At 35.3% G+C, this 12,221-nt stretch overlaps 1 protein-coding gene and 2 pseudogenes across 1 annotated transcript; all 3 read left to right on the top strand.

Annotated features, from left to right (window-relative positions):
- Nucleotides 1–256: 256 nt before the first annotated feature.
- On the top strand, nt 257–6,543 carry LOC143450658 (putative malate dehydrogenase 1B). The gene is made up of 12 exons (XM_076951292.1): nt 257–474; nt 752–828; nt 1,967–2,137; nt 2,279–2,421; nt 2,633–2,754; nt 2,853–3,076; nt 3,202–3,306; nt 3,433–3,641; nt 3,935–4,110; nt 4,234–4,370; nt 6,109–6,150; nt 6,249–6,543. Exons 1-12 carry the CDS (start codon nt 453–455, stop codon nt 6,378–6,380), a joined length of 1,560 nt encoding a protein of 519 aa, XP_076807407.1. The 5' UTR covers nt 257–452; the 3' UTR covers nt 6,381–6,543.
- A 1,668-nt stretch (nt 6,544–8,211) lies between these two features.
- On the top strand, nt 8,212–9,738 carry LOC143450519 (Y+L amino acid transporter 2 pseudogene; annotated as a pseudogene).
- Nucleotides 9,739–10,129: 391 nt separating this feature from the next.
- LOC143450518 (Y+L amino acid transporter 2 pseudogene) lies at nt 10,130–11,937 on the top strand (annotated as a pseudogene).
- Nucleotides 11,938–12,221: the final 284 nt, after the last annotated feature.

The following is a 12,221-nucleotide window of genomic DNA, read 5'->3' as shown; positions in this document are numbered from 1 at the left end:
TGTGAAGTGGCCTCAAACTGCTATCTTATAATTTATTGGTTACGACACAGGTATTTAGTTTTAAAATTTATTTGGTTTTTATAAATAATGAATTTTATGTTGCTATCACAGATATCTTACTTACACTTATCTCATATAGTCATATACTATCAATAGACATCCGAAATATAAACATGTGTTTATGTTTCCGATGACTATGATGCTATCACTATAAATGAGATATCTATGGTTGCTATAGTCACTTAGTATACTAGCTTGATAGCGGGAACCGGGTTAGCTGGGGCTATTGTTTTGACAGAAGTTTTGACTCAGAAATTAATAAACAAGCAAATTCTGAAAAGTCTTCGAAAGTGTTTAAATTTATTCGTACAAGGTGAACATGAAACTACACTAAGTTAACCAGGATTACTTACAAGAAACACTTTCTTTTCTACAATCATTAAAACAAACAAATGGCTAAATTTGTTATTGCAGGTAATGGTAGGGTATGATACAAACACAATCGTTTCCGCTTTACACCGTTTTTTTTTTCTCTCAAATATCTTCATATAAAATTTTACAAGACCTAGATACTTAAACATGTTTGACGTATATTTTGAGCTAAGCTAGTCTAAACTTGATTTTAAAAATAAATATTGAAATTGTTTGAAATGAGTTGAATTACAAGTTAATCTTGTTTTTGTTTCATATGCATTTGTCAGTAAGGCTTAAATCCAGATAATAATACATTTCAAATTTTTTTTTATTAAAGGTTCATGTGATTGTCCATATTATGCCAAGTTGGAACTTCTTGCAGACAAGTTGTCTTCGAATTTGCCGGAGTTCAACGTAAGTTATTTTTAATAACCTTTTTCATATTCATGTACCATACCTATAAAACTAGGTTATAAGCTACTTACTAATTTGTTACTTTTGAAGAGCACATACTGTAATATGTTCCATGTGCATTTATTATATGTATATGTAACAAAGGGGCAATAGTGAAAAACGTAGCGTGAGGCTCATCATTGTGCACATCAACTTTTACACGTTTACCATTGAGCATTTCACATGAGTTACACTGTTACACCAAAGATCTTTGGCATGAACTACAAATGAAACTGTCCAGTGACATAATTTCAGTTTGACGTCGGCCCAAGATGCATTCTGTGATCGTAATGTATGCCAAAGGTCAGTTTGGCATACATTACAGGTATGCCGAAAACATGCTATGCCAACTGCATTAAACTTTAAAAAAGGAGGCACTTTGCTCTTCTTTGTCTAAACAAGAGAAAACGGAAGAGCAAAATGAATTACAGTTGCCATTGTTTCAATACGGTTGCATCATGTTGTACATTTGCTCCATGCTATGCTGATGTCAAATTGAATTTACGCCGCTTAACTGCAGGTCATGCTAAAAATCTTTGGCATAACTCACTTGAAATGCAGCAAACGGTGAACGTGTAAAAATGACGTTGGCATGGTACAGAGCAAATACACACGGCTGGGTGGAACCTTATTGAATTGCAATTACCATGGCAACTGCACCTTTATGGATAGGCACGACGCCAAATTGACCTTTGCTGTATACGTCGCAAGAAATGTACATTGGTATGTTCACATCAATTGATAACTTGAACAAATCGGGCAAAGTTGGTTGCTTAAAGTCGATTTATAATAAATTAGCAGAGAATTAAGGCTTCAGTGCATTCATCGCGCCTAAATTAGGGTATTTGCATGCACGATTCCTCGTCAAAATCTACCATACTTTCCACTTGGGCAAAGGGTTAGGCAAAATACATGCATATACATTACAAACTTTTCACAATTCAGCCTGCATAATAACGATACTAGTGTGTATTGTGTAAAAGCATTTTAACATGAACACAATTCAATTAACAAACAAGTTTTACCTGATATATGCTTGTACAGCATATCTTCTTTAAAGTACAATGCAATAAAGTGAATTGATGAAAATATCTTGAAGGTGCATAAAATTGTTCTCCCAAGTAATAAGTGGGAAGGGTGGTTATCTGACACTTGTTCTGAAAATGGTTGGATGCACAAAAAGAGTCCTATTGTGTGGAGAGAGTTGGTAGATCGTGGTGGAAAAGGAATGCTTGTGGGTGGATTTAATGAATTTATGGAATATGCAAATGTAAGTTATTAAATGCTGTTTTGTTTTGTTTTGCTTAGATTAAAATGTTATTAACGTTATTATTTAAACATTACTTAATCGTTATTAACCATTAGATTACGTCCATAATTATTTTCGTAATGAAAACTTTCAATATTCTAGTGTTATTATGGGAATACTTCCGACATGATGACAGATTTAATGCTCAAAATAAAGGACGAAAATATTACTACAAATTATGCTAAGGCTAAAGAAAAAGAATACATCAAGAGTTTAAGCAAGCCAATTCACATTTGTATAACCAAGTACGTAAATTTATGAGCACATCTAACACACATCATTTTTGAAATATTCTAATTTTGACAGCATATACAAACATTTAAATCAGCATTTGACAAAGACCAATTTAAAAAGACTATGATGTTGAAGCATAGATTTTACAAAATTTACTTTCATTTAATAAAGGTTTTTGACAGTACACAGTTCATATTTGCCATTAATCTTTACACATTTCAGTGCGTCAAGTTCTGTTGCATATCACATGATTCCTAGCATAGCAAGCGGGTACATCTTTGGCAAGGAAGTAGAAATATCTCTTCGATTTTTAGATCATGAGAAGAAAAGGCAACATCTTGAAGGTATATGTTTTAGTGAATGTATACACCTTAGGAATATTTGTATGTAAATTTTATAAAGTATAAAATTAATAATAAATATTACAAAATATATCATTTAGGTGTGTGTATGGAAGCCATTGATCTTGCTTATCCTTGCCTGAAAAATGTAACGATATGCACGGAACCAAAAGAAGCTTTTCGAGATGCAGCTGCAGTGATATTTCTGGAAGATGAGAAATGCGATACAGATGATGAAAAACGTCATAAGAAATTACAGGAATATGCAGATCAGTATAAGTTGTATGCAGAAATACTGGATCAAGTAGCATTAAATGACGTAAAGGTAAATGGTGTGAATTCTTATTATATACATAAAATATATTTCACTCAAAATTATTGTTCGTGGTAACAGTGGTATAGAGATACAGCTTGTCTTGAATATAACCTTTAAATCACTATTACTTTCAGATTATTGTTGCTGGAAATGGATTTGTCAATTTCAATACTTATGTCTTGGTTGAACACACGAGCAATATAAATAAACAAAACATTGTTGCTACAGCAAGACTTAAGGTTTTTGCACCATATTTTCCAGTATTTTATGAAAATAAACACTTGTTTTTACATCAATATGCATGTTAAACCACTGTGATTTAATGCAACTCTCATGCTCTACCTGATAATTAAAATATATTGTAGGAACGACAAGCAAAAGCCTTGCTATCGAGAAAATTGAACGTAAACTCAGCTGGAATAAAGAATGTTATTTCCTGGGGCAGCTGTGCCAATGATGCAAATTCTGAAAGTATTTACTTGGATATATCTGCAGGATGTGTTCATGGTTATGACAGTGCGGTGTGGGGACCAGAATGGTTTTCCCGTCCATTACTTGAAATGATATATGACAAGTGAGATAAACGAAAGTATATTTGTTTCATAATGCAAAAAAATGTGTCTATAAAAATACTTATTTTTACTGTCTTAGTATATTATAAATAATAAAAATTCGTTAAAACATGTAAAATGAATTGTTCATGAATTTGTGAAAGCAAAAATGTACCTACAATACAAAAAAACAGAATTTTCTGATTAGTTTATTGATACTTGTAAATGTTGAAGGCATCATAAATTCATTAGCGTTTTAATGAACAATATAATCATTATAATGTTTTGTTATTCTAACAATGTTATTTTCTCGTAGCAAGTGGTTATCAAATAATTTCATATCTGATCACAATGTCCACATGACTTCTTTGGAGGCTGATTTACGACATTCAGCAAGCATGAGTGAAGCAACATCCATAGTTACCCTACTCCATGACTGGGTACATGGGTCTGGTACAAATGAAATGTCATCATTAGGTGTTAAATGTGAAGGTGATTGTAAACATTGTCTCTCTTTATTTGGTTGATTTATTGATAAAACAACTTTGTTACAATGTGAAAATCGTATGGGCTTTGTGTAGATTGATATTTTTTAAAACGAGCTATTTTCCTTAGGCTGGTATGGCATTTCTAACTGTGTGTTCTCTCTTCCTGTGCGCTTTACTGAGGGATCCTACCAAGTGGTTTGGGATATTGAAGTGGATCCTGAAACGAAAGATAAACTGAAGAGAGCAGAAGCAAACCTTAAAAAAGTTAGTTTATAGTTGTATTGTATATAACATTATATAGAACAGTCCGTACCACAATCCGTATACGTATATGTGTCAGCATATGTAACTCCAATTCGACCCGTACGGAAACAAATTACAACACACTTGATATAGTCTTCAAACATTACGTGAGAGTTTTACTTTGCTTTAAGCGCACGTTACGTCAGGGTTAAACTACCAAAGGCCAAATTTGATTCGATTTCCGGTTGTGCTACCGTTGTAATTTCCTTGAGCAAGGCGTGAACGACGTTTACTCTTGTTCAGTGGTTTTGATGAACAATTCCAAATTCGGTTAATACAAGAAGATTAAAAAAATAATGAAGAATGTGTATCTATCGGAACTTGCACGAAGACAAAATCGGTAACCGAGGCTCGAGCGATGAGGAATCATCGCCGGATTTAAGTTGTGGAAAGACTTTTCTCAGACCGAGTATAAAATTTGTGATACCATACTAGTTTGTCTGGAACCTTTTTTATGCCATTTACGTTACCTTAGTTAGGCCCAGACCTTAGTTAAAGGCATCCATTCCGATTTTATGGTCTTGTGCAATATTCCGTAAAAAAGCTAATGGAATGTTGGTTAGCCAATACAGTTAAAAGTATTAACAAAAAATTTGTTTTTTCGATCTTATCCACCTCATAGCAATGCGAGTACGCGAATGTGCAACATCGGTCCCTAAGATTTCATTAGCGATGTGTGCATAAAGAAGAAACATCGAGATCTAGAAGTTGGCGATAAAGTGAAATTAAATATATACATTTAAACATATTCAAGAGTCATCTTAAAACAAACCTTTTTCAAGACGATACGCGGATACAGACTTAATGGTCGATTCGCGCAAAACCAATGAAAAAATATTTCAACAAATTTTATTTCATTCATTACCCTAAATTACTCACTCGTAGTTTCTACTTCTATGTCGATACCAGAAAAGCGCACATTCTTTTGTCCATAACAACACCCGACCACTTTTCAACTAAATACGTATAAAGCAACGAGATAAGCCATCGCTTTGTTATGATGTGATATCAGCATGCTCCGTTACTTCGATGTTGTTTTTTCTTTGCCACTCCAACATTCTGTCACGCTATTTTTAATGGCAGACTTATTCATGGAAGCTATATGTTGACAAAACTGGATTTGCTTTGTGATAACTGCGCAACATATATTACGGATAAGCTTGCCTCGGCCATGGCTCGACACGAGGGTAAGCGTGAAAACGCCAAACTTACACAACTAATCATCGTTGCTTAAGAATAACCGAAAATCAGAGAGACGAATTTCATCAGAACTAGATTTTTTCTATACGTACTTGTGCGTACAGTCTCACAGATTAAATAGCACTGGACTAAATTAACGAAAAACTGGGCGAATGTATTTTGCTAAGAGCGCATTACAACCGCACAGCTTGGAAGCTGGATGTATTTAAGATTTTCAGATATTTTATTGCAAGTAAAAAAAATACTACAGTGTTGGAAAATTTTAAGTTTTGATCTCATTGATATCCTGGCTTTCGGTGTTAGTACGTAACAAAAAGCTGGCCCGATTTCTGGGTCTGCCGCGCATACCCGGCTGACCCACACTTAACGCTTATGAATTTTCTACTAGCTACTTCAATACCTAAATATCTGATATGTTGGAATAGCTCATACCGACTGTAAACTCTCCTTTGATTGAAATGGCTTGTTTACTTATTATTATGTATTTATACTTATCCAGGATGTTCGTGCAGTCTTCCAAATTGAAGAGGAAGAGAAAGAGGTTCGCCTAATCAATACGACATGTGTTAAGAATTAGAGTTGTTTCCAAACAGCTATCAAATATGTAAAGCGAATTGAAATGCTATGTCTTTTTCACAGGTCTTTGGGGAAGAGGCGCAAATAATATCGTCGATGATAAGTCCAGTGGAATCGCCAAATAAGGTAGCTGGTGAGAAACTGGAAGTTATTCAGGAAGAGGAAGCTGAAGCTCAGGAAGATGAAACTGAATAATACAACGATGTAGCATTCTGCCTTTTCGATACTCCAATGTTTTAAGTATTATCAGATTTGTTCGGTCAAATATTGTATATTTCGTGTATTGTATTTTGTTGCATGTGGACGGCTTTGTTTAATAAAGCAGAGTTTTAAAAAAAAAAACATATAAGAAACCTTAAATGATTTTTGACGACAATTATTTTTCCAAAATTTTATCCTTTCTGTGTTTTCACAGGCAGCTCGTTTCATGTTATAAACAATTTCTTTAAACGCCTCAAGTAGAGTAATTTCGTATACTTTCCAGAGATTGCAAAAAAACGAAATAGCTACAAGAAAGCCAGGCTCCCCTCCCGGAAATAGATTTCTAATTCATTTTTCTAGTCTACTGCGCTTCATGGGATACAATATCATTCAAAAGGATTGCATTTATTAAGGATTGCATTTATCACAAACATGCTTTTTGTGGTGCTTGAACGTTCATTTTTAATGATCAGCAACTGGTTCCCACCAAAACTAACTCCTATTTTCGTTCAACATTTTTTTCTGTAACCATAGGCTTACGATTATTACATCGTTTGCCTATTTTCAGAAGGCTGATAGCAAGGTTTCAGTGAATTGTAATTAGCTGGACAGCTATAAAGAATGCTTAAACATGTAATTGTAGAACAAATTAAATTAAGAAGAATTATCCTAGTTTGTGGCTTACATCTTAAAATATCGTTATTTAACTTATTAGGTATAGCGAATGCCTTGCGTGCGCGAGGTTATAAGACACAAATTGTACAATCTACAATAATAGTAACCCAGTCACTTGTCAGGCAATATTGTACCCATAAAGTTTAGAAATGAGTAAAAATTGTCGTAGGCCTACATGTTTTTTTTTTGTAAAGTAAAATCGTTTTGTGCGTGGTCCATTAATTTGATTATTATCATCAAATAATGAAATGAAAATGTAGCGAAAAGTATAATTATATTAGAGCCTATTATTGTATAAAAGTATAGTTTTGTTTCGACGCCGCAAATTGCTATGCTATGGTACTAGAATCTTTATGCTGTAGGACTGATGAGGAAAGTCTTTGAACGATGTATATAATTAATCGGCTTCGGTTCCGCATTACTCGAGCTTCAGTTAACGAGCTTGCCGTTGCGCCTTTACCGATTGGGGATTTTTGTGATCTTTGCACAAGGCAAGACCTCGTTTGAAAAGCACCACTGAACGCAATGCAATGATGGGGTTGTGTAAGACTAAATCGCACCGCGTGAAGCTACCCTCATGGCTTAGGGGTAGCCATTAAATATGTGCAGCAAAAGCTTTTGAATTGCGTCTGAAGAAGTTTTATTGCGAAAGCAACACCTGCATGTTTTTAAACTATATTTCAACCTCCCCCTAATTTCCAACTACCGTATTAGTTTAGTTGTCGCGCCGTTAAACAGATTCAAATACGGACGTACGAAAAAATTTTTGGCCGCATGACCAATTGCGTCTTCGGTCTCACAGATTGTTTGTACGACCCCGTGAATGACCTACTGTATCGCGTTGTTCACAGAAAATACAATTAATGCACGACTAGCTGAACTACGAAGATTACTTTTTGATTAGGAAGAAGCCATTCAACATTTTGTTGCCAAACACAGTAGAAAACTGTGTATAGTTTTGGAGTTCCGTTTAAACCAAACCTGTTTGATTTAAATGCGTCTCCAAAATAGTCGTGTGAATGGTATCTTTAAACGTTAACAGTAAACGATTAGTTATTCAACTTTAGTTCAATTCACGGAAACTACCACTAATAAATTAATGGACTGTTTCCTGTAGCCTGCTGTTTAGTGCATCGACGTAAATTAGACGTGGTTCTGTGAGACACATATCTGGTAAATAAGTTTATCTTTGTGAGGGTTTGAATGATTTAGGTGAATCGCCGTCGATAACAATAATAATATGAAACAAGGGATCAATCTCAAAAGAAAAATCTCACTGTTTAATGGCATTACCATTATTGTTGGTAATGTTATTGGCACAGGAATATTTCTCTCGCCTAAAGGAGTTCAGCTTGAATGCGGATCACCGGCCTTAAGTTTAATAATCTGGTTTGTTTGTGGATGCATTACCATGTTGGGTTCGATGTCATACGCCGAACTTGGAACCACAATTCCACAGTCAGGCGGGCCTTATACGTACACAATGGAGGCTTTTGGATCTGCCGTTGCTTTTATATTGTTATGGATGAATATTATGTTAATGCAACTGGTTGGCTTATCGCTTCTTGCCTTGATGTTTGGTAACTACATTGTACAACCCTTTTTTCCTGACTGCGATCCTCCATTTTACGCTGTGCGTTTGTTGGCAGCAGCTTGCTTGCTTATTGTTGGCTTCATGAACTGTTGGAGTGTCAGATACGGTACAAGAATTCAAGATCTCTTCACTATTTCCAAAACGCTAGCTCTAATTTTAATTGTTGTAACTGGTTTAAGCAAGCTTTTCATTTACGGTAGTTCTATGGGTTCGTTTTCTAACCCTTGGAAGGGATCTACTTTAACAGTTAAAAGTGTCGCCTTTGCAACTTACTCTGGATTGTACTCATTTACTGGCTGGGAAGTACTGAATTGTGTAGTTGAAGAATTGCAAGATCCCCGCAAAAATTTACCCAAAGCAATTTGCGTTGCAATTACGTCATGTACGATTCTCTATCTGTTGACCAACGTAGCTTATTACGCCGTTTTAACTCCAATAGAACTAATTGCTACGGATGCAGTGGCAGTTAGATTTGCCATCAAAGCTTTAGGTGTAATCAGTTGGAGCATACCGATTTTTGTAGCAATGTCTGTATTTGGGGCACTAAATTCAAATTTCATTAAATATTCTCGCATATATCACACGGCAGCAAATCACGGTCATTTGCCAAATTACTTTGGAATGGTTAGTCCAAATCGCCTTACACCTATTCCTGCTCTTATGCTTTGTAGTGCAACACCAATGCTCTGGCTTTGTAGCGACAATATCTTCAAAATGGTCAATTATTATAGTTTTATGTATTGGCTTACAATCGGTATTTCTGTCTTGGGAATGATTTATTTGCGTCATACCAAACCTCATCTTCCACGACCACTAAAATTTAACATTCTCATACCAATCTCATATTGTGTGGTTTGTTTTTTCCTCATTTGTGTTCCATTCTACACTGATACAATGGATTCTTTAATAGGAACAGCGCTTCTTTTAACAGGGCTTCCAGTGTACTTATATTTTGTTCGTTTAAATGAAATTCGTAGATCTGCCGTGGTTCGTACATTTGTTTCTTGTATGACATGTTCTTTGCAAAAAATGATTCCTGTTATTTCGCCATCTACATCAAAAGAAACAAAGGACGAAAATTAGTTATGCTCGAGAAAACTGTGAAAAGAATCTTGCTATGGGCATTGGACATGAGTCTGAATTCAAGGCCGATTGCATAATTTTTACATGTGCAGCCCAGCGTATATCGACTTAAACACGGGATAGCTTACTATAATAGCTTTTCTTTAATAATTTCATTTTGTTGGGTTACTACACAATTGTGATTGTGGTCTGCTGCAAACATGCCAAATTGATCTCACTTAGGCTATGTACAAGCCTAAAGTTTTACTTTAAGTTGGTTACTATTCAGTATAGCCTACTTGTAATTTCAGCATTGAATTGATGAAATGCTGTCAGGGAATACGTATTTTCATGTAGAAGTTTGAAATGTGGTAAAATGAATAAACGCCCTGAAATCGGAAACTTCCGTTTTCGTGTTCGCAGTGTAGGCCTATGTTTCCTGCGTGGCTTTCATTCGAAGCCATCCGTCGTAAATTTAAAATAAATTGCTGTCAAAGGTTTTGTTAGTAATTCTCTGAATTCGTAGTGTACATTGTATCTAAACGCAATGGACAACAACGAAAAAGGGAGCAAGAGGCAAGGGATCAATCTCAAAAGAAAAATCTCACTGTTTAATGGCATTACCATTATTGTTGGTAATGTCATTGGCACAGGAATATTTCTCTCGCCTAAAGGAGTTCAGCTTGAATGCGGATCGCCGGCCTTAAGTTTGATAATTTGGGTTGTTTGTGGATGCATTACTATTCTAGGTTGCTTGTCATATGCAGAACTTGGAACCACGATCACCAAATCTGGAGGAGCATATATTTATACATTGGAGGCTTTTGGACCAGTCATTGCTTTTTTACAAATGTGGATAACCGTTATTGTGGTGCAACCAGCAGATATGGCTATATTAGCTTTGATGTTTGGTAACTATGTGGTACAGCCTTTCTTTCCTGACTGCGATCCTCCATATTACGCTGTGCGTTTGTTGGCAGCAGCTTGCTTGCTTATTGTTGTCTTCATGAACTGTTGGAGTGTCAGATACGGTACAAGAATTCAAGATCTTTTTACTATTTTTAAAGTTCTTGCTTTGTTGATAATAACCGTGACTGGAATCTGCATGCTTTGCATACATGGCACTTCTTCAGGCTCATTTCATAAACCATGGGAAGGGACTACTTTAACTGTAGGAAGTATTGCTTTTGCAACTTACTCTGGATTGTACTCATTTGCTGGCTGGGATGCACTAAATTGTGTGGTTGAAGAATTGCAAGATCCCCGCAAAAATTTACCAAAGGCAATTTTCGCTGCAGTTTTAACATGTACTACCATTTATTTGTTGACCAACGTAGCTTATTACGCAGTATTAACTCCAACTGAACTAATTGCTACGGATGCAGTGGCAGTTGGATTTGCCATCAAAGCTTTAGGTGTAGTCAGTTGGAGCATACCAATTTTTGTAGCAATGTCTGTAATTGGAACTCTTAATTCAAATTATATTGCCTATTCTCGCACTTTTTATGCAGGGGCGAAGAGGGGTCAGTTGCCCAGCTATCTTGGGATGGTTAGTCCAGATCGCCTTACACCTATTCCTGCACTCATGCTTTGTAGTGCCTCATCTATGCTCTGGCTTTGTAGCGACAATATTTTTAAAATGGTCAATTACTTCAGCTTTATGTATTGGCTTACAATCGGCATTTCTGTCTTGGGAATGATTTATTTGCGTCATACCAAACCTCATCTTCCACGACCACTAAAATTTAACATTCTCATACCAATCTCATATTGTGTGGTTTGTCTTTTCCTCATTTGTGTTCCATTCTACACTGATACAATGGATTCTTTAATAGGAACAGCGCTTCTTTTAACAGGGCTTCCAGTGTACTTTTATTTCATACATTTAGACGAAAATCGTAGACCTGGCTTTGTTCATAATATTGTGAATTTTGTTACATTTTGCTTACAAAAGATGATACCCGTTATATCACCTACTTCAGAAAACATAGATTAATCAAGTAGACCAACTATTGGAGAGTTTTGATAAGAATATTTTTGCTCAGAAAAGTTGGTCGATTTAAGAAAGAAAATATGGCATCTTTCATGTATAACCTATACTGTATTATATGTGTTTTGTTTTTTGAAAATAAGAAAGTTATCAACAAATTGTTGCATTGAAAAGAAGTTTGCATGCTTAAGCGTAAGAAAAAAATAAAATGTTTTTGGTATACCGACAAAGTTGATTAAACGTATTCTATAATGTTCTGCACAGTACAAATTAAAACAAACAAATTCAGGTAGCCTACATTTGATACGGAACCAATGTAGCTTGCAAAAGCGAAATCATTTTTGGTACGAAATCAAGGATCGAATATATCTCATCTCAATCCATTTTATGTTGCTGCATCTTACTCCAGAATATTCCAACCTTGCAAACAACGCAAGCAATGTTTCGAACTGTTCTTAATTACAAGAGATACCTTCTACGTTTACAACTAATCCAAACTTTAAAAAAAATTCCA

This window comes from Clavelina lepadiformis, chromosome 3 (assembly GCF_947623445.1).
Source record: "Clavelina lepadiformis chromosome 3, kaClaLepa1.1, whole genome shotgun sequence".
NCBI classification, from domain to species: domain Eukaryota; kingdom Metazoa; phylum Chordata; class Ascidiacea; order Aplousobranchia; family Clavelinidae; genus Clavelina; species Clavelina lepadiformis.
This window is presented reverse-complemented; position numbering and strand designations above follow the sequence as displayed.

Excerpts from the sequence above, each read along its gene's own strand:
- LOC143450658 (XM_076951292.1), top strand. The coding sequence starts at position 453 with ATGGCTAAATTTGTTATTGCAG. Across the intron at positions 829-1,966 it reads CGAATTTGCCGGAGTTCAAC|GTGCATAAAATTGTTCTCCC; the intron begins GTAAGTTATTTT and ends AATATCTTGAAG. Across the intron at positions 3,307-3,432 it reads TTGCTACAGCAAGACTTAAG|GAACGACAAGCAAAAGCCTT; the intron begins GTTTTTGCACCA and ends AATATATTGTAG.